Source organism: Oryzias latipes, chromosome 4 (genome assembly GCF_053564925.1).
Source record: "Oryzias latipes strain Hd-rR chromosome 4, Olatipes_Hd-rR_3.1".
NCBI lineage: Eukaryota > Metazoa > Chordata > Actinopteri > Beloniformes > Adrianichthyidae > Oryzias > Oryzias latipes.
Window position 1 is genome coordinate 36,534,198 of NC_136240.1, and position 26,456 is coordinate 36,560,653.

General features: G+C 45.3%; 2 protein-coding genes across 5 annotated transcripts in view; one reads left to right on the plus strand and one right to left on the minus strand.

The window, feature by feature from the left end:
- Positions 1-1,695: 1,695 nt before the first annotated feature.
- use1 (unconventional SNARE in the ER 1 homolog (S. cerevisiae)) lies at positions 1,696-7,630 on the plus strand. 4 transcript variants are annotated; one of them, XM_023954636.2, is made up of 8 exons: positions 1,696-1,979; positions 4,638-4,687; positions 4,795-4,873; positions 4,944-5,096; positions 5,181-5,199; positions 5,306-5,336; positions 5,404-5,566; positions 6,993-7,630. In XM_023954636.2, the coding sequence occupies exons 1-8, from the start codon at positions 1,881-1,883 to the stop codon at positions 7,173-7,175; spliced, it is 777 nt and encodes a 258-aa protein (XP_023810404.1). In that variant the 5' UTR covers positions 1,696-1,880; the 3' UTR covers positions 7,176-7,630. The 4 variants fall into 4 exon arrangements, with proteins under 4 accessions (XP_023810404.1, XP_023810405.1, XP_023810406.1 ...); XM_023954637.2 differs by having other exon boundaries at positions 5,184-5,199; XM_023954638.2 differs by lacking the exon at positions 6,993-7,630 and adding an exon at positions 5,689-5,925.
- Positions 7,631-14,084: 6,454 nt separating this feature from the next.
- The window catches only part of LOC144991983 (uncharacterized), a 123,794-nt gene continuing 111,422 nt past the window's right edge, over positions 14,085-26,456 (minus strand). Inside the window, exon 2 of the mRNA XM_078946453.1 lies at positions 14,085-14,366. Coding sequence (XP_078802579.1) covers positions 14,289-14,366 — 78 coding nt within the window. The 3' untranslated portion in view covers positions 14,085-14,288. The remainder of the gene's footprint in view (positions 14,367-26,456) is intronic.

The window sequence follows — 26,456 nt, forward strand, 5'->3', positions numbered from 1 at the left end:
TCCATTACCCAGCAGCCAATGCTCCTCCTGACGTCTGCAGCCTTTATTTTATTACAGATGTTTCCTAGAAGTGGCTTTTCTCTCACAGCTGCACTTTCATTTCCCCTTTAGCGGTTCAATCTTTGTCTTCCTGCTGCTCCCTTCAGGATCACCACGTTAAATCCTTCATCTAACCCCAGGATGGGGGCCTCCAGGGCCAATGTGTCTGCGCAGTTTCCAGCTCTTGTTAACCATGACTGCTTACCTGGATCAGGTGTGTCTTAGAACATTTCAGAGCAGCCCTCGCTCCCCACAAACCTCCTGCAGCCTCAGCATGTTCCTTTTTCTCAAACCGTCTATTTCCCTGCATTTGCAGAACATGAGCAGTCTCTTTTAGTTCTCAAATAAAGGAAATAAACTGAAACTTTCATTTTTTAGCCACATTCTTGTGGAGCAGAAGGGATTTTTGAATTCAGAGAGCTAAGTATCTGCAGCTTTCCAAAACACCTTCATGTCTAAAAAATGGTTTTCTCCTAGTTAAGTCGTTTTGGAAATACTACAGATGATGAGCTTAAGCACAGGTCATTGCTGCCAATCATCTTACAGTTTTGTTTTTTAAAAAGGTGAAGAGCTCAAAGAAGTAGTCGTTTTAATAAAATAACATGGTGGTGTTTCATCAGTTTGGGGTATTCTGAGTTTGCCTTTGGTGTAGAAAAGACTTTATTTTAACATGTTAATTGGTTTTTTAGGTTTTTGCTTTGCTTCCAATTATTTTCAAAGTAAAAAGGTCATTGAAGACATTAATGCAGAATAACCGGCTGAACAGGATTTGTGGAGTTCAGGTAAGTCTCTGTTTTGGTTCACTGTGTTTAGAAAAACTCCCTGAAAATATGTCCAACACAAGAGGCCCTCAGTTCTGGACAAGACAAGTTTAAAAAACAAAAAAAAAAAACTCCCTGAATTCTGCCTTTTTGAACGGTGACCTTTATTGCACTTTTTCTGCAAAAAGTCACACTAAACATCCATTACTAACAGAACCTTATGTGTGATTAATCCATATTTGTCTTTTATACTATGCACGTTTGAAGTATTAAGAAGCTGTACACTGGAGTCACTGAACCGGGTTTTTTGCCAAGTCAGCAAAATACTCTGAGAAGTACTTATTTAAATATATAAATTATTTTAGTCATATGCATGGACTAGTGAGTACTCACATCGCAAAAAGTAGTCTATTCAGGTATACTACGAGCATGCTTAGTTTACTACTAACTAAGGCCGTATACTTGAACTTTACTTTTTATGTACTATCTATATATTTTGTAAACTTAAAATATTCCAATTTAGTCTGAAGAATTCAGTTAATTTACTTCCTAAACTACCCACACATGGTAAAAAATACTATAAACATATATTTTATACATGGTATAAAATGGTATGAAATAGCTTTACAGAATACTTGCTATACTTTTACTAAAGTATATTTAATTTAAAAAAAAAACAAGTGTATTACTTTTGGCTCTGTTTTTTTTTTTCTAACCTCTAATCTCTTTTTGGTCTGAAAGGGAAAATTGGAAAATTCAAGCGTCCAGAAATGCTTCAACATTTATTTTAAAACACGAAAAGTTTATTGCAACATGAAGACTTACAAAGAAACAAAACAAAAGGCTTCCTTCCTGTTGTGAACATAGAAATACATCCACAGATTATAATATTTCTATCTAAAATACATCTACAGAGGAAACTTTAAAAAAAATTATTGATATATTTTTCAGTGGTAACAAAGTGTGTAGAGATTTAGAGAATTTAGAATTTACCTTTCAAAATGAAACACCCCCCCCCCCCCTCCTTAGCGGTCTTTTCCTGTGACGTCAGATTTCCGCGACCGTGTGTCAGCGTCAAACATGGCTTCAAGATTGGAGATTAATTTCATCAGATTGTTGTCTCGCTGTGAATCTATAGCGTCTGAGAAGCGAGGGGAGACAGAATGGAGGCTAGAGAAGGTAAGGAAGTCTGAAATTATGGGATGTTTTAGCAGCAGAACTGAATAGTGGGTGTTGTTGGGGTTAGCTGTGCAGCTATTAGCCGCTGTTAGCCACGTCGTCACTAAAACCAGACTGGTTTCTTTGAGCTGTAGTTTATGAGTGCTGCACTGAATTACTTTAGTTTAACCAGATTTCTTAAGGAAATTTGCAGAGTATGATACACATTGTGCCTAAAAATGCCAACAGTCATTTAGTAGTTTATTCGCGGGAAAACATTCATTTGTTTTTTTCTTTCCTCTTTCTTAAGTCCTCGTCTACATGTGCAGCTGTTTACACCGTTCATTCATTTTTCATCTTCTAATCCGTTTGTTCTCTTTCGGGGTCACGGGGCTGCTGGAGCCTATCCCGACCTCTCACGGGTGAAGACAGGTCGCCAGTCTGTCATAGGGCCACACTCACACACCCACGCACTCTCACAATCTCACACTCACACACCCATGCACTCTCACACTCACACTCACACACCCACGCACTCTCACACTCACACACCCATGCACTCTCACACTCACAATCACACCTATGGATAATTTAGATGGACCTGTCAAGCATGTTTCTGGACGGTGGTAGGAAGCCGGAGCTTGCTCCTCTTCTGTTGTTTTAGTGCCAAACAGTCCATTTTGTGTCTTTAGTTCAGAAAAAGGCTTTTCTTTCACATGTCGTATTTTTCTCAGGTTCCGGCTCGTCCTGGTCGTGTTCTCAGGGTTCTGGTCTCCAGGTCGGCTGCATTTTAAAGGTTGATCCAGAATCTGTTTGGCTGATCTTCAGTTTCAGCTGCTGATGGAGAACTTAGGTTAAAAATGTCCTGAAAACGTAAGCGGTGTAGAAAAAAGAAAGAAAGATGAAGTGAGTAATATGTGAGAAGATGCAAATGGATGAGGAAGGTCGGCTGATGTTCTGAAGGTTCCGTACCTTTGCCGACATAAATATCTGCTCGCATAGCATCCGGTTGTTAAACTTAATTAACCTGAATTCTTTAACAGCAGGTCTTCTAGATGAAATGTGAAAGTGTGGCTGACCTGAAGACCAGAATTCTGGGATTTTTCTAGAAAGATTCAGACATCAAACTCTTCCAAAGTGTCGAACCCAAACATTTTCTACTGCTTCTTTCCTTCCTTATACATATTTTTCTTGTCTGTTTTGTTTTTTATTGCCTAAATAATTATTTTTGTCTTTATAGTTTTTCGCATATTTAGATTTAAGATTGAACTCAAATGCTGTTTTTAAAGTTAAGTTATAGTTTTATTGCAACGGCGGCTGTGTCCCCGGGGTGCCGGCTTCCTGGGCCCGGCGGTGCTCTCTCCGCACGGTGGGGGGGTTCACATTACATCTGAGCCGGGGGTGTCTGGTCCCTGGGGGGTGGGTTCTGGTCCTCGCTCCTGAGTGCTGGGCCCCGCCAAATTTCCAACTGTGGCCGAGCCTGGTCGGGCGATATTTATAACACCCCTTGTGGGCCCTCTTTCTTTCCCCGGGGTTCCCCCCTCCTGGGCGGGGGCGGCGGGCCCCTGCCTCGCTCCTCCCTGGACCAACCGTGGGCCGGGCGGGTGGCTACCTGGAGTGCGGAGCGGGTCTCCCTTGGGGGGTCCTGGCTCGTACCTGGGGTTGGGGCGGGGGGTTGCCCGGAACTCCTGGGTGGTGGTGGGGTGCTCGTTTGGGGCTGTGGGCGTCCTTCTCCGGTGGGGCCCTGCGTTGGGTTCTCCCGGCGCGGCGGGGGGGCTGCTCTCCTGGTTGGGCTGGGGCGGCGCTCTCTTTCCCTCCGCGCCTCCCTGGCCTCTGGCTCTGGGGGCCTTGCGGCGGTCCTGCTGGTCCTGGCCTGGGTGGCGGGCTTGGTCGCCCGGGCGGCGGTTGTTCCCTGCCGGTTCCCGTGTGGCGTTGGGGGGATTCCGGCTGCCGCTGCTGCTGCGGTGGGGGTCTTGGTGTGGGGATGGCTGGGCACTCTCCCTCCTTCTTTTCACATTCCACCATCCATTTTAGAAGAACATAAACACTCACCTGAGCACAGGTGTTAGCTCACCTTTGCACTAACAGTTTGCATGACTGAAATATTTCACACTAGTTGGTTTAAAGGCATAAGTATGCGTGTGAACACTATCTGTTTTGTGTACATGTCGACAGGTGGACATTTTTGCAGCTAGCAGGTGTGTTTAATACATTTCAGTGTGTGTGTGGACAGGCTCCGCCCCCTTTTTTTTTTTTTTTTTTTTTTTTACTACTACATTTGAACCTTACCATAATGATTAACAAACAGTAAACTTGTTGCTGTATGCTGCTTCATGGTCTTATCCCCCTTCCCCTCCTATTATCACCCCCTACCCCCCCCTCTCTCTATCGTCCCTCCCTCTTCTTCCCCTCTTTCCTTTTCCGTCCGGTCCAACACCAAAGATTTTCAGACATGTTTGAAATTAATAAAGTTTGGCCTCAATTACAAAGGGGGTTTATTCAGACATACCTTTGGTTTGTCTGAAGATTAATAACCCCTGTTGTTAAAATAAAATATGTCCAACACAAGAGGCCCTCAGCTCTCATCTGTCTGCCCAGCTGTTGGACAGGACAAGTTAAAAAAAAAAAAAAAAAAAGTTATAGTTTTAAGCTAAATAGACAAATCTCTGTTTTTTTTAGTACGTTGGTGCTCTAGAGGAGATGCTGGTAGCCTTGAAGAAAAACCCCAGGTAAAGTGGCTTTGTTCTATTTTTACTCGTATATTAGCTGATGGCACTGATTTCTAATTAATAACCAAACAGAGATGGCGCTTTGTTGACGATCTGTCTTCATTCAGCAAACCCACACCAGAGATCCTGACTGAATACATCAAGAAAGTGGATTTTCTGAAGGGACTCCTGGAGGCTGAGAAGCTGGTGAGATGTGGCTCTGAAGTCCTTTGTGGCTGACTTTTCTGCTCTGAATGGTTCCTTGTTGCTCCTGCAGTCCTCACCCACGGAAAAGGCCTTAGCTAACCAGTTCCTGGCGCCCGGTCGGACTCCCACTGTAGCCAACGAAAGGAATTCTGCCACGAAGATGGTCCACATGCAGACCAAGGCCAGATGCACAGGCGAGATGAGGGACGAGCTGCTCGGCACGGTGCGATGCGGTTCCCAGTAATGTCTGTTGTTTACTGTGTTTGTCATATTTGTGATGCTCACATGTGGCTCTCTTGTGTCACAGCAGCAGGCCTCAGGCAGAGGTTAGCATCTATTTGGCTTTAATATCATTTACAGAAAACAAACAACTTTAGTTTCTATTCTGATTTTCCTCCCTTTTAAAATATTTTCTTCTTTCTTGACCTTCAGGACCAGCAGACAGAGATTTGAGAAACAGAAGGTAAGCTCAAATGTGGTTTCTGGAAGAGTCAGCTTCCTTCTCACGCTCTGCTTTGGAAATCTGCCAGAGGACTTCCTCTCGATGAACGCCAGTCTGCCGCGGAGCTGGACGCCGTCCTGCAGCACCACCACAACCTCCAGGAGAAGCTGGCAGAGGACATGCTCAACCTGGCCAGAAACCTGAAGAACAACTCTCTGGCGGCGCAGAGCATCATCAAACAGGACAACCAGGTGATTGGTGGGAACCGGCCCACAGGGAAGGAGCACTGATGGGACTTAGAAGCTAGCTAGGAGGTTTTCTCACAGCCAAAATGAGCTGAACAGCTTCTTCTGTTTTGATCACTTTGTTGCAGCTGATGCAGCATCTAAAGCGGCGTTCACACCGGACGCGGTTCGCACAGCGGCCAGTTTGAGTTTTAAGTCCAAGGGACGGACGTGATCTGAGGTTCTGCGGCAAAATTCGAGCGGCCGGCGCGAAGGTCTGGCAGGAGCGGGACCTGAGAGGCGTGTGCGCGGCTGGCCAGAGTTTAGGAGGTCGTAGCATCAGCCAATCAGGGACTGGACCTTGGGCACGGATTCAGTGACAGCGGGTAGAAAACATCCAATCTAGGGAATGGATCCACAGATCTGAACCTCCATTCAATTTCTTAACCCGCTCTTTCTCTTTCGGGCCAGCTGGGTTTCAGGAAGCGTCCTGACCGCCTTTGGGACGGTCTGTGGCAGGGCGGGGGGAGCGATTGATCTCGCTAAGCGGCTCCAGATACGGCCCGCTCTGCCTCCTGAACTCAGTGATATTTTCCTATTTTCATCGAGATAATAATTAAAAAGGTCCCTGATTTTATTCCTGTTTTTATTTTTTCCCTCTCGGGTGAGCGCGGGACAGCGAGCCTTCAAACTCTGGAGAGAAGCTCGCTGAACGAGGAGAATCTGTTCGCAGACGTGGAGACGTGATTACCCATGTTTTTGTAGAGCTCTTCCAAATAAATGAACCTGATTTCTCAACATCCTCCGTGTTTTCCATGCATAAACACCGCTCTATGTAGCCATCAGGCTAAGGAGCTGGTAGCTCCTCCCACACGCGGCAGTGAGCTTATGAACACTTTTTGGGACAGGCGGCGAGCAAAGAACCGCCGTGCGGTGAAGGAGAGGCGTTTTTGCAGCTTATGACGGCTTTCTAGGAGTTTTAAGATGAATTATGGGAAAATGAACCCTGTATAGTCTCACTCTGATCATCTTTTGATTGACTTTCAACGCGTCTTTTAATGATGATGCTGTTTTTAGCCTAAATCAGAAAACCTCTCATTTTCTAGGACATCGTTTCTGCACAGCGGCAGGAGTTACCGCGTCTCTTCTACCAAATACGATCTTTTTCAAACAGCCTTTTTCTTCTGCTCCTGTTATACAATTTGAACAAAGAAATACTCAGAAATGCACATTTTGAGCTTAATTTTCTTCGTAGATGTCCTTCATCATCAGAAAAAGCCATAAGAACATGAAGAAAACAGCATTTTAAGTGGAGTGAGTCTTCAGGGATCAAATTGGAGACTTATTTTATAAACCAGGTGGAATGTGGTTGCTTCATGCTGTCCACTAGGGGGCAGCAGAACCTGAGAAAAGCCCGTCTTCTGCTGATCCATCTTCTCCTTGTGTCCTGCAGACTCTCAGCCAGTCCATGCGTCAGGCAGACCTGAACTTTGAGAAACTGAAGACTGAATCGGAGCGTTTGGAGCAGCACACCAAGAAGTCTGTGAACTGGCTGCTGTGGATAATGCTCATCCTGGTGTCCTTCACCTTCATCAGCATGATCCTCTTCATCAGAATCTTCCCCAGGCTCAGATGATGGCAGCCCAGAACGCTTTTGGTCCAACTGACCTCCACAGATCTGCTGCCTCTAGGGCAAAAACGAGTCCCAATGAAGGAGGGAAGTGCCGTCACTTAAAAACAGGTGAACTGGCTTTGAAGTCCACCTTCAGCTGAACTTGGAGGACATGATGTCAAGAATTAGTGCTTAGAGCTCAGCAGCAGCAGGAGGAGCTGCACAGATGCAAATCCCTCTTCTAGAAAACCCGACTTCTTCCCGCTGTGTCTCAACGAGCCGCCGTTATGAACTTTCCATCAGTTACTTTATCGGATTAACCCAGTTAGGCCTCTGAACATGAGTTAATATAGACGGCATCAGGAGGTTCTGAGAGTCACAGAACCAGGCCTATAGGTCTGTTGTAGGTCCACAGCTCCATGTTTGTGTTCTTTTCATAAAGACACGGTTAATAAAGATGTTCTGTCTGGAAACGACAAGTTCTTCCAGCTGTCTGTTGGGTTTTGTCTCTGGTGTGTTTGGTTCAGTTCATTGAGAAATGCTGGTTTTCCTGCAGAACTGTTCGGTTTGGAGATCGATGAATGAGGAACGCACAAAACACATCACGCACGTGTCCCCAAAGACCAAAACTTCACACGTGGAAGATCCACCAGATGTGGCTGACACGGCCTTAAGAAACACTAAACATGAGCCTTTCAATGAAGACTTCCCTGTTTGTATGCAATGCTTTAATGACTAGGGGCCTCATTTCTAAAGCTTTGCGTAGGATTTGCGTCAGAAGTGGCGTACGGATGAAACATAGGATGTGCGTACGCACAGAAATATTCGGAGTTATAAAACCGTGCGCACGCACATCCTACGCATCTTTCTCTTAATAAATCACAACCAATTCTAAATGCTGCGCAGCTTTTGCGGCTTCATGACACGCCTATAGTTGCCCATAAATAGTCCGTGAAACGCCCACAAATGAATATTCATTGATTGCGAAACCATGCCAAACACGGAGAGAAAATCAAAAAAACGTAACTTCTCTCAATGTGAAGTAGAAGTTATCGTTGGCGAGGTGGAAAGGAGGAGAATAATGTTGTTTGGAGGGCACAGTGTGGCCTTACTATTGCCAAAAAGGCACGTGAGTGGCAGACGACGAAAATGCTGTAGCCTCACAACCTCGGACCGTGGCCGAAATAAAAAAGAAAAGGTCGGACATCAAAGTCAAGGCAAAAAAACGTCTAGCGCTGACCCCCCCCCCCCCCCCCCCCCCCCACACACACACACACCCCACCTCCACACACACACACACCCGTGTCTGCCACGGGTGTGTGTGGGGGGGGGGGGGGGGGGGGACACCGGAGCTGACCCCTCCTGATGAGAGACTGGCGGCAATAATTGGGGAATCCCTTTTAAGTGGAGTGGTGACTGAGGCGCAGGGGGACACCGACGCGCCAGATGCACCGGCTGACACACCCCCAAAAGCCAGCAGAGGAAGTCGGATCGGCTCATAAGCCACTCGTCCTCATTTGCCAGCACGTCTTCTTGCTGTCTAAGATGCGTTCACTCTGAATTCTTCCATTTGCCACATCTTCTAAGAGCGCAAGATCAGCCATTGTGCGTCATTACGCATTGTGATGGGGCATTTTATTTCCCTCCATTTTATTACATCTGACAAGCTACAGATGTCGGTAATAATCGACGTGGAAATGGGAAATTGATCAGCAAATGTAATTTCTTGTTGCTTTCTGAATGGTCGAGACATACGCCATACATTGTTTTATCAAAAATAAAACAAACTAAAGGCATATGCATGAATACCATAATTCTGTAGCTTATGAAGAAATATTTTAACATGAAAACAACTTTCCCCAGTGGACAATTAATGCATCTCTCTATCTATCCATCTGTCTGTCTGTCTGATTGCACCTATCTGCTCCTCCAGACGGACACACTGACGAGAATATCAGTTTTGTACATTATTTCGTTCTGTTAACTATATTATTTATGAGGATGAATTGCACAACATGCCAATATTGCAGAACATATTTCACTTTTCTTTTTGCAAATATGTTTTCATTTGAATTTCTGTTGTAATTTTCGTTTGATTTTTTTTTGTTTGTTTCACTGCTGATCGATCAAACGGGTGTTGGTGTAGCTGTTAATTGTCAGACTTGCTTTGTGAAGTCTTCATGTTATTTCTGAGAGGCAGTATTGTCATTTTCACTTTCACGTGTTTCTTCCATCTGCCGACGGTGTCGCCATTTCTCATTTCACCTGTTTTTGTGCGTACGCCTGGGTCAGAGCTTGCGTGAAGGACCGCACATTTTCCCGTCAAGTTTGCTTTTTATAAATCTCAACTATTGCGTAGAGAGTGGCGTACGCCTTCTTTTGTGCGTACGCAACGTTTATAAATGAGGCCCTAGATCTTTACAGATGAACCGTCTGCAGCGAAATGCAAACATTGTCTTCATCATTCCAGCTCATTGTGGGGGGGTCCTCTCTTGCTGCACGTACACAACTGAGTTTATCAGATAGCGAACAGCCTCATGGCTTCTCGCTCACATGTTGTGGCTCGCACAATCATTTCGTGTTGTCTGCAGACGTGTGGACCCGTGTGTGCGTGTCTGCAGACGTGTGGACCCGTGTGTGTGTGTCTGCAGACGTGTGGACCCGTGTGTGCGTGTCTTCAGACGTGTGGACCTGTGTGTGTGTGCATCTGCAGACGTGTGGACCCGTGTGTGTGTGTGTGTGTCTGCAGACGTGTGGACCCGTGTGTGCGTGTCTGCAGACGTGTGGACCCGTGTGTGCGTGTCTGCAGACGTGTGGACCCGTGTGTGCGTCTGCAGACGTGTGGACCCGTGTGTGCGTGCGTCTGCAGACGTGTGGACCCGTGTGTGCGTGTCTGCAGACGTGTGGACCCGTGTGTGCGTGTCTGCAGACGTGTGGACCCGTGTGTGCGTGTCTGCAGACGTGTGGACCCGTGTGTGCGTGTCTGCAGACGTGTGGACCTGTGTGTGTGTGCATCTGCAGACGTGTGGACCCATGTGTGTGTGTGTGCGTCTGCAGACGTGTGGACCCGTGTGTGCGTGTCTGCAGACGTGTGGACCCGTGTGTGCGTGTCTGCAGACGTGTGGACCCGTGTGTGCGTGTCTGCAGACGTGTGGACCTGTGTGTGTGTGCATCTGCAGACGTGTGGACCCATGTGTGTGTGTGTGCGTCTGCAGACGTGTGGACCCGTGTGTGCGTGCGTCTCCAGACGTGTGGACCTGTGTGTGTGTGCATCTGCAGACGTGTGGACCTGTGTGTGTGTGCATCTGCAGACGTGTGGACCCGTGTGTGCGTGCGTCTCCAGACGTGTGGACCTGTGTGTGTGTGCATCTGCAGACGTGTGGACCCATGTGTGTGTGTGTGCGTCTGCAGACGTGTGGACCTGTGTGTTCGTGCGTCTCCAGACGTGTGGACCTGTGTGTGTGTGCATCTGCAGACGTGTGGACCTGTGTGTGTGTGCATCTGCAGACGTGTGGACCCATGTGTGTGTGTGTGCGTCTGCAGACGTGTGGACCTGTGTGTTCGTGCGTCTCCAGACGTGTGGACCTGTGTGTGTGTGCATCTGCAGACGTGTGGACCTGTGTGTGTGTGCATCTGCAGACGTGTGGACCCATGTGTGTGTGCGTGCGTCTGCAGACGTGTGGACCTGTGTGTGTGTGCATCTGCAGACGTGTGGACCCATGTGTGTGTGCGTGCGTCTGCAGACGTGTGGACCCGTGTGTGTGATTGATTGATTGTGTCTTGATCCCACAGTACTGAATAATTACAGACCTATCTCTAATCTGCCATTTTTAGGAAAAGTCCTTGAAAAAGTTGTCTACCAACAGCTCACTGATTTTCTCTTATTAAACAATTCATTTGATGTTTTCCAGTCAGGTTTTAGACCCCATCATAGCACAGAAACTGCTCTTATCAAGGTAACCAACGACATCCGCCTGAACACTGATGATGGAAAAGTCTCTGTCTTAATCCTGCTAGACCTGAGCGCTGCCTTTGATACTGTTGATCATGGGATCCTTTTGCACAGACTCCAAGACTGGGTTGCATCTCTGGATCTGCCCTAAATTGGCTCAAGTCTTGTCTAGAAGACAGGAAATACTTTGTTGAAATTGGGGGTTGTGTCTCAGACTGCATGGCCTTGACTTGTGGTGTGCCCCAGGGATCGATCCTGGGACCCCGTCTGTTCAACCTCTACATGCTGCCACTAGGGCAGTTAATACGCAGTGATAACATATCACAACTATGCAGATGATACTCAGATCTATGTGTCACTGACAACAGGTGAATATGGGCCAGTGGATTCACTCAGCCACTGCCTCCTACAGATCAGCGCGTGGATGCAGAACAACTTTCTCCAGCTAAACTCAAACAAGACCGAAGTTATTATTTTTGGCCCTCAGAAACAAAGAGAAAGTGTCAGCAGCTACCTTCATTCTTTGTCTCTTAAACCCTCAAATCAAGTCAGAAATCTAGGGGTGATCATGGACTCTGACCTGAACTTTAACAGCCATATCAAGTCAGTAACATCAGCGGCATTTTATCATCTGAAAAACATTTCCAAAATCAAAAACATAGTGTCAAAGCCAGACCTGGAGATACTTATTCATGCATTTGTCTCCAGTGGGTTAGACTACTGTAATGTAGACACAGGGGTTGCAAGCCAGTTACTTCTGTGCCGGTCCCAAGCCCGGATAAATAGAGAGGGTTGCGTCAGGAAGGGCATCCGGCGTAAAAATTGCCAAAATAACCATGCGAATCATCCACAACACTTTAGACATACCGGATCGGTCGAGGCCCGGGTTAACAACAACCGCCACCGATGCTGTTAACCTACAGGGTGTCGGTGGAAATTTGACTACTGTTGGTCGAAGAAAGAGGGGAGGCAGAAGGGTCCGTGGCCAGAGAGAGAAGGGAAAAGGCAGGAACATAGGTTTGAGAATAGGGACTCTTAACGTTGGCACAATGACAGGGAAAGGCAGAGAGCTGGCAGACATGATGGAGAGAAGGAAGGTAGATGTACTGTGTGTGCAGGAGACAAGGTGGAAGGGCAGCAAGGCACGTAGTATTGGAGGAGGATACAAACTGTTCTATCATGGTGTTGATAGGAAGAGAAACGGGGTAGGAGTGATTCTGAAGGGGGAGTTTGTAAACAGTGTTCTAGAGGTGAAAAGAGTCTCAGACAGGATGATGAGCCTAAAGTTAGAAATTGAAGGGGTGATGGTGAATGTAGTCAGTGGGTATGCGCCACAGGTTGGCTGTGAATTAGAAGTGAAGGAGAGATTCTGGAGTGAGTTGGATGAGGTCATAGAGAGTTTCCCCAGAGGAGAGAGAGTTGTTATTGGAGCAGACTTTAATGGGCATGTTGGTGAGGGCAACAGAGGTGATGAGGAGGTGATGGGCAGGTTTGGTGTGAAGGAAAGGAATCTGGAGGAACAGATGGTGGTGGACTTTGCGAAGAGGATGGAAATGGCGGTAGTCAACACTTACTTCCAGAAGAGAGAGGAACATAGAGTGACATACAGAAGTGGAGGTAGGAGTACTCAGGTGGACTACATCCTATGTAGACGAGGTCATTTGAGAGAGGTTAATGACTGCAAAGTGGTGGTAGGAGAGAGTGTAGCCAGACAGCACCGCATGGTGGTGTGTAAGATGACTCTAGAGGTCAGGAAGAAGAAGAGAGGGAAAACAGAAAAGAAGACCAAGTGGTGGAAGCTACAGAATGAAGAAACTTGTGAGGAATTTAGGCAGAAGTTGAGACAGGTCCTGGGTGGTCAGGATGAGCTTCCAGATGACTGGGAAACTACAGCAGGGGTGTACAGAAAAGTGTACAGAAAAGATGGAAGTAGTATATTGAGGAGCTGATGAACGAGGAAAATGACAGGGAAAGAAGGGAGGAAGATGTGGTTGTTGTGGAGCAGGAAGTAGCAGAGATTGGAAAGGATGAGGTTAGGAAGGCTCTGAAAAGGATGAAGAGCGGAAAGGCCGTTGGTCCTGATGACCTACCTGTGGAGGTATGGAAGTGCTTAGGAGAGACAGCAGTGGAATTTCTAACGAGGTTGTTCAATAGGATTTTAGAGAGTGAGAAGATGCCTGAGGAATGGAGGAGAAGCGTTCTGGTTCCGATCTTTAAGAACAAGGGTGACACGCAGAACTGCAGCAACTATAGAGGAATAAAGTTGATGTGCCACACAATGAAGCTGTGGGAAAGAGTAGTGGAAGCCAGGCTTAGGAAGAAGGTGGAGATTTGTGAGCAGCAGTATCAGCAGTTTCATGCCCCGTAAGAGCACCACTGATGCCATTTTTGCTTTGAGAATGTTGATGGAAAAGTACAGAGAAGGTCAGAAGGAGCTGCATTGTGTGTTGGTAGATTTAGAGAAGGCGTATGACAGGGTGCCGAGGGAGGAGCTGTGGTACTGTATGAGGTCGTCTGGAGTGGCAGAGAAGTATGTCAGAGTAGTTCAGTACATGTATGAGAGAAGTATGACGATGGTGAGATGTGCTGTAGGTCAGACAGAGGAGTTCAAGGTGGAGGTGGGACTACACCAAGGATCAGCTTTGAGTCCTTCTTTGTTTGTTATGCTGATGGACAGGCTGACAGACGAGGTAAGACAGGAATCTCCCTGGACAATGATGTTTGCGGATGACATCGTAATTTGCAGTGAGAGTAGAGAGCAGGTGGAGGAACAGCTAGAGAGGTGGAGGTTTGCTCTGGAAAGAAGAGGCATGAAGGTCAGTCGTAGTAAGACAGAATACATGTGTCTGAACGAGAGGGATCAAGGTAGAAGCGTTAGGTTACAGGGGGCTGAGGTGAAGAAGGTGCAGGAGTTTAAGTACTTGGGGTCAACAGTTCAGTGTGATGGGGAGTGTGGAAAAGAGGTGAAGAGGCGAGTGCAGGCAGGTTGGAGCGGGTGGAGGAAAGTGTCAGGAGTGTTGTGTGACAGAAAAGTGTCAGCAAGACTCAAAGGAAAGGTGTACAAGACAGTGGTGAGACCAGCTCTGCTCTATGGGTTAGAGACGGTAGCAGTGAGACAGAGACAAGAGGCTGAGATGGAGGTAGCGGAGATGAAGATGTTGAGGTTCTCCTTAGGAGTGACCAGGTTAGACAGGATAAGGAACGAGTACATCAGAGGGACGGCTCATGTTGCCTGTGTTAGCGACAAAGTCAGAGAAGCCAGACTGAAATGGTTTGGACATGTTCAGAGGAGGGATAGTGGATATATTGGTAGAAGGATGTTGGAGATGGAGCTGCCTGGCCGGAGGGCAAGAGGACGGCCAAAGAGGAGATATATGGATGTCTTAACAGAGGACATGAAGTTGGCTAAGGTTAGGGTAGAAGATGTTCATGATAGAGTGAGGTGGAAAAGGATGATTCGCTGTGGCGACCCCTGATGGGAAAAGCCCAAAGAGAAAGAAGAAGGTTAGACTACTGTAACGGCCTGCTCACCGGCCTCTCCAAACGAGCTGTAAAACAGCTTCAGTACATCCAGAATGCTGCTGCTCGAGTCCTGACCAGAACCAGGAAGTATGATCACATTAGTCCTGTGCTCAGGTCTCTGCACTGGCTCCCTGTACCTCAAAGAATAGACTTCAAAGCTCCTGTTCATTCCCAGAGTCAGAACTAAACAAGGGGAATCAGGGTTTCAATATTCTGCAGCTAAAATCTGGAACAGCCTCCCTGAAGTCGTAAGACAGGCCTCTTCTATGTTCATGTTCAAATCTAGACTTAAAACATTTCTGTTTAGCCGTGTATATGACTGAAAGGTCCTATCTGCACTTTTCTTTCCTTTCCTTCCTTTGTTTTTAAATCAATTTTCAAGTTTTTTTCTTTTCTTTTAAAGTAAATTTTACGTTGATTATTTCCATGATGTATTGTGATTTTGATGCATTTTTCTGTTTTGTGAAACACCTTGAATTACTTTGTGTACGAATTGTGCTTTACAAATAAACTTGCCTTGCCTTGCCTTTTATTTTGAAAGGAAGTCACCCAAACTTCTGTCGAAAACAGTTTCACATTTTGACAAAAGGCTTGTTTCTATTTGTATTTCTGTTTTTATTCTCTCTCTTTCTCTCTCTCTCTCTCTCTCTCTCTCTCTCTCTCTCTACATATAATACATATATGGAACAAGATGAAAATGGACTAGATGTGAGAACAAGGTTCTGTTAAAATGCTACTACTCAAGTACTTTACCAGAGGGGTTACATGCAGAGAATGTGGAATGAATGGATGCTTGGAAACTCACAATCAAGGCAAACTGCCAAACAACTGGTCGCCCAATGCTCTAACATCCACAAATGGCAACTCCTATCACAACTTGAGATTGAAGCGATACAATACAATTCCAAGGGAGAGCCAAAACAGCAGGTCAGAGAGGAGGTTATACCACACTCCCACCCTGAGCTTGGGTACACAGCCCCAACAACTACAGATATCCTGAGCGAGGCAGCAACTGACCTGAAGGACAAGATACTGTCTAGAATGACCACTGACCCCGACACAAGCTACAACGGTTAAGTGATGTACCGCCTGAAAGTCTTCTGGAAACTGTGAATGAGGCATTGAGGGCAATTCCTACCACAACCATCACAGAAACCAATGAACTGGTTTACACTTCAGCAGCAGTGATCCTTGAGATGCTTGGTTACAAGAGCAACCATGGAAGAAAACAGTACCCACCATGGAAGCAACAATAAGAGGCCAAACTCAAGGCAACTTGGAAGGATGTGACTAAGCTGACAGAGGGTAAAAGAGGTGTAATGAGAAAGCAAGTCCCTAAGAGATACAGCCAGATGCCCATACCTGAAGCACTGGAAAATGCCAAACAAAGGCTCCTAGCCTTGAGCAGCCGCCTAAAGAGGTACACAAGAGACAATGAAGCCAGACGAATAAACCGGCTCTTCGCAACTCAACCTGCGAAAGTGTACGCTCAGTGGCAGGGTGAAAACAGCCAAGCAGACCCACCAAGGCTAGAAACTGAACAGTACTGGAAAAGTATATGGGAGAAAGAGACAGCATATAACAGCAATGCCCAGTGGCTGGTCTCTCTGAGAAAAGAACATAGCAACCTCCCTGAACAGAATCCAGTAACCATCACAGTGGCAGACATCCAAGAAAGAGTCTCAGGTATGAAGAACTGGACAGCACCGGGCCCTGACATGATACATGCCTACTGGCTAAAGAAACTCACCGCACTTCACGAGCACCTGGCAGCACAAATGAACCAGCTGCTTAGAGATGGGACTCACCCCTAATGGCTAACGGAAGGGCGAACGATCCTGATCCAGAAGGATCCTTCAAAGGGTGCAGTCCCATCCAACTACCGGCCAATAACCTGTCTCTCCACAACATGAAAGCTCATGTCAGGCATCATTGCAACCAAGATAAATAGGCACATGGATCAATACATGAGCAACACACAGAAGGGCATTGGTAGAGACTCCAGAGGAGCCAAACACCAACTCCTGGTCGACAGAACAGTCGCTCAAGACTGCAAGTCACGACACATCAACCTGTGCACAGCCTGGATTGATTACAAGAAGGCCTATGAATCAATGCCACACACATGGAACACTGAATGCTTAGAGCTGTACAACGTCAACAGGACTCTAAGAGCCTTCATAGGAAACTCAATGAAGCTGTGGAAAACCACCCTTGAAGCCAATGGGAAGTGTCCATCAAATGTGGGATATACCAAGGTGATGCTCTGTCCCCACTGCTGTTCTGCATAGGTCTGAACCCCCTCAGCCAAATAATCACCAAGACTGGCTATGGATACCGACTCAGAAATGGGGCCAACATCAGTCACCTCCTCTACATGGATGACATCAAGCCATATGCTAAGAGCGAGCGTGACATTGACTCCCTGATCCACACCACCAGGATCTACAGTACTGACATTGGGATGTCATTCCGGCTCGAGAAATGCAGCCGGATGGTGACAAAGAGAGGCAAGGTAGTTCACACAGGAGGGGTCTTACTCCCAGAAGGAACAATAGCAGACATCGAGGACAGTTACAAGTACCTTGGAATTCCTCAGGCAAATGGCAACCTGGAGCAGGCAACAAGGAAAGCTGCAACAGCTAAATACCTCCAGCTCAATGGCAAAAATAAGACCCGGGCAATGAACAGCTACGCACTGCCAGTTATCAGATACCCTGCAGGAATAATAAGATAGCGAAAGGAGGAGATACAGACCACGGATGTTAGTACACAAAAGCTCCTCACCGTGCATGGAGGGCTCCATCCCAAATCCAGCACCCTGAAGGAGGCTGAGGACTAGTGAGCGTAGAAGCCACTATCCAGGATGAAACATCCAAGATGCATGAGTACATCAAGCTCAAGGCCCCAACTGACAGTGTGCTCAGTGAATGTCTCAGGCAATGGACAGCAGAGGATACAGTGCTGGAGGACAGATCCTCATGGGAGGACAAACCCCTGCATGGGATGTACCACCGGACCATAACTGAAGTGGCTGATATCAAGAGGTCCTACCAATGGCTATAAATGGGCTGGCCTACAGGACAGCACTGAAGCGCTCATCCTGGCAGCCCAGGAACAAGCCCTGAGCACCAGAGCCATAGAGGCTCAGATCTACCACACCAGACAAGACCCAAGGTATAGATCTACCACACCAGACAAGACCCAAGGTGTAGATCTACCACACCAGACAAGGCCCAAGGTGTAGATCTACCACACCAGACAAGGCCCAAGGTGTAGATCTACCACACCAGACAAGACCCAAGGTGTAGATCTACCACACCTGACAAGGCCCAAGGTGTAGATCTACCACACCAGACAAGACCCAAGGTGTAGATCTACAACACCAGAAAAAAGACCCAAGGTGTGGGCTGTGCAAAGAGGCGCCTGAAATAATCCAGCACATAACTGCAGGGTGTAAGATGCTGGCAGGGAAAGCATACAAGGAGCGCCACAATCAAGTGGCTGGAATAATATACAGGAACATGTGTGCAGAATATGAACTGGAAATCCCAAGATCAAAATGGGAAACACCTCTGAAGAGGGTAGAGAATGAGAGGGCAAAGATCCTGTGGGACTTTGTGACGGTGTGGCACCGTCAGATGACGAGGGGGGGCCACACCGTGTTTTATTGTTTGTGCATTTCATGTATTTTATGTTTTGAAGTTACTACCTGTGGTGCCACCTGGATGATGATTAGAGAGCAACACCCAATAGGCTTGGCTTAGCGCTTAAAAGGGAGCACCACAGGTAGCGAAACGAGGAGGATGACAGAGGTGCCATGCGCTGGTGCGGCCCTGCGTGTAGCAACTGTGGTGCTAACTGTTCTAAATAAACAAAGAACCCCCTCACCTTGGCTCCTCTGCATTATTTCCTGACGGGACCCTGTCACAGACCTCCAGATCCAGACTGATAGGATGGTGATGGAGAACCAACCAGACATTGTAGTGGTGGATAAAGAACAGAGGAAAGCCGTTGTGGTGGATGTGGCAGTGCCAAGCGTTGGGAACATCAGGAAGAAGGAACATGAGAAACTGGAGAAATACCAGGGACTCAGAGAAGAACTGGAGAAAGCCTGGAAAGTGAAGGTGAGAGTGGTGCCTGTGGTAATTGGAGCACTCTGGGAAGTAACCCCCAAGCTGGAGGAGTGGCTACAACAGATACCTGGAAAGACCTCAGACCTCTCAGTCCAGAAAAGCGCAGTGCTAGGAGGCTGGATTACTGTAACTCCTTGTTAGCAGCGTGTCCTAAGAGTTCCTTAAGAAGTCTCCAGCTTGTTCAGAACGCAGCAGCTAGATTGTTAGCTGGAACCAGCAGAAGAGATCACATCACTCCTGTGTTAGTTTCACTTCACTGGATCCCAGTTGATTCTAGAATCAAGTTCAAGATCCTCCTGTTAACCTATAAGGCCTTACATGGAATGGCCCCGTCCTATATTAAGGACCTCATAGTCCCTTACCAACCAATCAGAACACTTCACTCACTAAATGCAGGACTGCTTGTGGTTCCTAGAATCAGTAAAAGTACGGTTGGAGGTAGAGCGTTTAGCCACCAAGCCCCTGTCTTATGGAATAAACTCCCAGCTCATGGAAGAGAGGCCGACTCAGTTTCTACATTCAAAGCTAGACTGAAAACATTCCTCTGTGGACAGGCTTATTGTCAGACTAGTTAGTATTCAGAGATTATTTAACTTAATGTTAATTTGTTTAAATTAAACTTAATAATAACTATTTCTTTTAAAAGGCTGCTAGAAGTTGAAGCTGGGGTAACTATGGTGCTCTGGGGTTCTGTCCTCTTTTCTCTTCTACTTCTACCCTTCCTCTCCTCTATTCTTGATCATAATTCATCATTTAGTTCTCCATGCCTCTGTTTGGTGCAGTGCGATTCATGTATTGTCCCTCCTACCCTCTTTCCCCTCCTGGGGAGTGGGAGTGCTTCCAGACTCCAGTTGGTTCATCCGTGCTCCAGTTCCTGACCGAGTACCTCGTCTCTGCTCCTGCTCCTACACCTGGCTGTGGATCCTGTCTCCGGCTCGACTCGCGCCTTTGACTGTCCCCCCAACCACGGCTGGATGAAGCTCGTCGGCTGGACTTTATATATGTAGTTGTAGATTTAGATAAGTTAATTCTCTCTAAGATTTCTGGTAAATCGCCTGTCCGTCCTGGGGGAGGATCCCTCCTTCATGTGGGCACCCCTGAGGTTTCTTCGTTTTTTCCGGAATCCGGTTTCTTTTGGGAGTTTCTCCTTATAGAGAAGGGGGGTCTAAGGGCAGGGATGCCAGTATAGCTTAGTCAGTTTGTTAGTTCATTTTAGTATTTTTCTATTGAACTCTTTGTATTCGTGATCCTTTTGATTTCATGTTTTACTTCGAAGCCCATCGAGACGACTGTTGTTGTAATTTTGGGCTATACAAATAAAATTGAATTGAATTGAATAGGAACAGCTAAGATACTGCAGGACCCTCAAGCTCCCAGGACTCTGGTAGAGGACCCCAGCTTGGAGGACAAACCACCAGCGGAGGGTGAGAGGGGTGTGTTTTTTTATATGTGTGTGTACACATTAATTCTTTTATTGTAGATTAACAGTGTAATGGCTGAAAAAAGCATTACATTTTTCTAAAGGATGAAATTAAACTTTTGCGATTCTTGCTCGTTTTTTATTTATTTATTTTTTTTAACTTGTCCTGTCCAACAGCTGGGCAGACAGATGAGAGCTGAGGGCCTCTTGTGTTGGACATATTTTACTTTAACAAGAGGGGTTATTAATCTTCATACAAACCAAAGGTATGTCTGAATAAACCCCTTTTGGAATTGAGGCCAAACTTTATTAATTTCAACCATGTTTGAAAATCTTTGGTGTTGGACTGGACGGAAAAGGAAAGAAGGGAAGAAGAGCGAGGGATGTCAGCTCGGTTTTGATTTGGCTCTTTTACTGTTAAAGCTCCACTCTAATATCTTTTGATCTTCTTTCAAAGCATTCCCAGTGCTGTTTTCGTTAGGATGATGCTGTGTTTAGGCAAACTGTAAAAAAAAATCTGTGTCGTTTTCTATTACATAGTTTCTACAGAGTTACAGCAGTTTATTATAAATTCACCTCTAAGTTTTGGGTAGGACTGTTGGCGCAGAGCAACCCCGACCCCCCTTCCCCTCCCTATTGCTGAGTTCTCCCACTAGCTTACAGCCCCTCACACCCCCAACCTAACATTATTGGGGCAACAAAAATGGCAGCAACATCAGATCTGTCCATCCGTCCAGTTCTGATCCAGATTCCAGCTCAGACCAGGAAAACAAACACCTTCATGGATCTGTTGGTCTGACAGTGGATGATCACAAAGGGGCGGAGCTGGTGACCCGCCCGGCATATTTTCTACGTCACACACAAACAAAAATTTCAAACTGCATTTTTTTTCGTCTGTTCCTGATTCCCTATGATTTGAATAAAGAAATCCTCAAAAATGCAATATTAAGCTTAATTTTCCTAATATGTATATGTCTTACATCATCAGAAAAATGCCCCCTGAACGTGTTAAAAACACCGTCTTTATTAGAATGGGTCTTTAAAAGGTGCAGACTCCTGATCCAAAGAATAAAACTGAAAAGAAAAGCTCCAATCTTTGTTCTTCATTTGTGATGGAGCTGGTCCATGTCAGACTCTTCTCCTAGTTCAGCTCTGATGTGACTGCTCAGCCCTTTCATGTGCCGAGCACAGGTAGTGCTGTTCCCGCTTGGAAGCTTAGCTTAATTTTCCCACTACACCTTTCTTTCCAGAGGTCTGGATCTCCCAGCAGGCGAGAATGGCGGCCGTCGCTGGGATGCTGGACGGATCAACATGCTGCTGGTTTCAGCAAGACTTCTGGTAAATCATTTAAATCCATCAGAACCACATTCCAAATACCTTTTTAATTTAAAAAAAAAAAAAAAAACACTTTATCTGCCATTTCTCTTATTGGATTTAAGCTGTAATTTGAGTTAAATTTAAAATATAAATACATTTGCATTTTGGCAAATGTATTTATATTTTCCTGTCCACACCTCGACTTTTTCTGATCCCTGCACTTTAAAATCTTTGTAAAAATTTGAAATAATGAACTTCTGTTTTATTTTATTATAGTTATTATTTGAATACATTCATTTTGAAATGAAAATGTTGTGTGAATTCGCATATTAATGAGCTTTGGCCAGAAAATGCATGAATACATTTTTTTATTATTATTCTACTAAATTAAAAAGTAGAGTAAGACTGTTAAGATTGACAATGTGAAGATTTTTAAGGACCAAATACTGCTGGACCCCCCCCAATCAAACAGAGGAGGTTCAGAAGGAGAAAAAAAGTATCTCAGGCTTTGAGGGACATTTGAAAATCCAAGTTGATGAAACATTTCGGTGTTGAGGGTGAGACTCAGCCTGTTTTTTTTGTGAGAATGTTTGAGATCAAGGCTCCCTTCAAGGGCGGCTGCACCGTCATCCGTCGGCTGGAGTGCCGTGTCACGGCCAAACAGACGCTCCATTATTGAAATGCAAAAATGTGGCTGTTTTTCTTCAGTTTTTTGGGAAAAAAGTCTCAGGGATGTCTCTGGGAAAAAGTCGTCCAAAACTGAAAGTGCTAAGGCTTTAGCTGGAAAACAATGAACTCCCTGTTTTTGCTCATTTTCTCAGCTTTCATCTCCACTTAGGGGTAGAAGTGGAGCATTCTTCACCTGTGCATTACTCCAACCGATCCAGATCCACACTGATACTACTGTGAAACCAAAACCGACTCTCTGTAGTAAACTACTGATTCATGTCTTACTGCGTTTCCTCTGCCTCATTAAATGACTGAGCGCTGGAAGCAAATATGTTACAGGCTGGAATGAGGAACCAGACACCGGCGGCAGAAAAGCTTCTGCTTCCAGGAAACACGAGGTCATGGTTTAAATCAGAACTTAACGGACTCTCATCCAGTTTGAGGTTGAGCCACAGGTTTAGGCGAGGGCATGTACGATCTGTGCTGTTGCTAGCTCCTGAGCAAATTTGCAGCTTATCTTTCATTTGCCCCCACTGTTGAAAAGTTTGACGTTATTTTCTCCAAGCCTTAGTCACATGCACCCCTACCGGTTGTTTGGGAACAACAGCAACTCAGCCACCGATTGGTAGACCACGTAAACTGATAGAGAGGGGTCAGAGGATGCTGAAGTATTTAAACACTGGGACTGTCAAGTTAAATTAATATAATTAGAGAGTTTATAGAGAGTTTATCTTGGCAGTGTGGTGAACCAATGAGGAGGAACGGATGTAAGAACCCACATTGGATCCCACCTCATCACAACGCGCACCAAGATTCACCCGTTCAACTCAAACACCAAGTAAATCCTTCTGAACGGAGCGGAAACATGGAGAACGACAAAAACCACCATCAAGAGATTAAAATCTGTTCCTGTCTACGAAGAAACCTCAAAATCCACTGAGCAGGAACCATCATCAACAGAGTTTTGTTGAAGAACAACCCAGGCAGCAGTGAAAGAGAAGATCTGAAGGAGGAGAGGGGGTTGGATCGGCCTCATGAGGAAACCAGCATCAAGCATCACCTGTCTGGCTCTGGAATCCCCAGAGGAAGAGAAAACGAGGAAGACCATGGAAGACAAGGAGATGGGACCTGGAAGCTGCCGTCAAGCAGATCGATCATTTCAAACCTGGATGGAGCTAGAAAGGATCGATCGGGACAAAAGACTGCAAAAAAGGAATCATTAGAAATTAAGAAGAACCTTGTTTCAAGAGAAACAAAATGTCTTGCAAGAAAAAGAATCTTATCAAGAAAGTTTTTCACCTGAAGTGAAGTTGAAGTAGTTTGATAATAGTTGTCTTTGGGGTAATAATCTCTGAAAGCCACAAATTTGCATAGGCATCTGGCAAAAATCTTGCACAATTGGGTGAGATTTATATAAACTATGTCAAATACACGTAAACTGCGTCATTTGCGTTGACTAACCATAAATTTCAAACAGCTCAAAACCAAATTCAGGTAAAGATCCATCGGCCGAAACCCTCAATGGACATCTGCGTACATCAATGAATGACGAACAAGAAACACTTACGTATATCACGCAGGGATCATAAAAGACTTCATTCATGAAAAATGTGAAAATGGAGATAGTGGCTGTGTGACACGGCCTAAATGTAGGTCATTTGACACTCGACAAACCAAATCTGCATATATATGGAACCAAGTGCATTTTACAAACAACTTCCCTTTTGTTCTTTAAAAGAAAAATGTCGTTTGAACTCCAACATGAATGGATATACACATTAAGCCATCTAAATTCAAAAATAAAAGCCAGGGAGCTTTTATTAAACACACTGACATGTTCCACTGATGCTTCAGTCCTCATGTCTACCCAACACTGTGAATATTTATCTCCCAGATTGTTGATTGATTGTTGAGTCCCAGACCTCTAGCTGAACTCTTCCCACTTCCCCGATCCCCAACTTCCTCGTCCTTCTCCGTGTGAGAACATAAACAAACACTATTTTTATTATTGTTATTCTGGGAAGTCTCAGGACCCGACACGGTCCCCGGTTCCTCCCATTCTCGGAGTGCAGCGAGCGGACTCCGGGTCACGGAGCAATAGTGGTTGCAGTCAGTCAAGCTTGAGTTGCAGGATGTGGAAGTGCAATGCCTCGGGGCCGAGTCTGAAAATAGATCTTGAGAAGACCAAACGGTTAAGGCCTCGAAGCCCGGCTTCCTCCTTTCTGCTGTTCCAGGATGGAAAGAACAAACCATGCACGCAAAAAAACACACACCCAGCCTCTCTGTCAAACAAATGACAAGGCCTTGGGGCCAGTATGTAGGCTTCAGTCCACAAGGTCAATCACAACAGTGAAGGCAGGCGCTGGAGGAAACTAATCACTGACTTTAACCGTTTGTTGGGCCAGCTGCTGATTTTACTTAAAGGGAAGTCTTCAGAGAGGGAAATGGTTCTGCAAGCTACCATCGAGAGTGCTCCCCTGTAATTGATGCAGCCAAGAACACTGCAATCTGACTTTGATCCTGGAAGAAGAAGTAGTTCTCACCTTGGATGTGGCGTTTGCACATCCAGCCTGGGCGGCGTGCTGCTCGCTCTGTTTCCTCTGTAAACACCAACACAATGCTGCTGCATTTATCCCACAAACCTTCCTCACTCTCAGGAAGTAATTCAATGTTTTCCCCCTATTTCTTCTGTTTCTTTTTGTGGGTTCTGTGGCTTTAGGTTTAACCACCTGCCATCTTTTCCTTTTAAACGCATACTTCCTGCTAAATCAACTTTTTGATCTTTTAAGAGTTTTATAATGGTCATTCCTCACAAAAAACAACCCCAAGACGGTATTTTGCTCCTTTCACACATTTCTGAGTATAGTAAACGCCCACTTTCTCAGTGGAGCTAGCGGTGATCAGCTTAAATACTTTCATTTGAAATGCCCAATATGTAAATTCATCTCTGCAATAGTTTGAATATGTGTTTTTGTGGACGAAATGCAAACACGCTGCCGAGGCCGACTCTAGGATGATGTCATGAAATGGGCGGCACCCACACTTAGCCTCAGAGATCAAGTCGTCTTATTTCCGGGTAAGAAAATGAGCTGTGAAAATAACTCATATTTTATTAAAAAGTGTTCTTTAGTGTGCCAATGGTGATGTATTATCATATATGGATATAGTTTCCTCTCAAGGTTTTATGAAAAGCATGATACAGTCCATTTAAACATGGGGTTCAAACATGTAGTTGTAGAGTTACATAAGCTCATTCTCTCTACGAGTTCTGGTTCATTACCTGTCCGTTCTGGGGGAGGATCCCTCCTTCATGTGGACACCCCTGAGGTTTCTTTTTTCCCCCCCAGAATCCTTTTTTTTTTTAAAGGATTTTTTCATTACCGAGAAGAAGGGTCTAAAGGCAGGGATGACCAGTTTAGTTTAGTCTGTTTAGTTAATTTTCATTTTCATTTATTTATTTGTTCCTTTCATGAAAATTGATATCCAAATGTTTACATGTTTGGTCACATATTGAACATTTTCATGATTCGAAGGGAGCAGAATTGAAGAATACAATTCTTATAATTATCTGCTCCCTTTGAAACATTGCATCCTATTTACATTTCTCACACCATCACCTGTGCTCAGATTTCACAATATACAGTTTAAATACACAGTAAATACATTCCATTCATTAAATACCAACATTACCACTTTTCTTGTGGCCAATCTAAGGCACACCTGTGCAATAATCATGCTGTCTAATCAGCATCTTGATATGGCACACCTGCGAGGTGGGATGGATTGTCTTGGCAAAGGAGAAGTGCTCACTATCACAGATTTAGACAGATTTGTGAACAATATTTCAGAGAACTGGTTATTTTGTGAATGTGGAAAATGTTTCACATCTTTGAGTTCATACCATAAAAAATGGGAGCAATAACAAAAGTGTTGCGTTCATATTTTTGGTCAGTGTATTTTTGTCTTAAAAGAACAGGACATCACTGCTTATTTTGAGAAATCTTACCAAGATAAATTCTGCAAGTTCTATTGGCCGATTCTTTCTCTTATAAAATGTAAAATGTAAAACACAAGAACATCTTGCTTTGAAGATGTTTTTGCTGATGAAATCCACTGACTAATATGTGATGCTTGTATTCATGTGTGAACCACCATAAAGCATGTTTAAAGTAAAATCTAAAAAAACGTTATTTTATCAATGATTGGTTAAATTAATTAAATAAAGAGACATTTATGTACTTAGAGAGTTGAATGCATAGAGAAAGAACAAGGCGGGGGGTTGTGAGGTC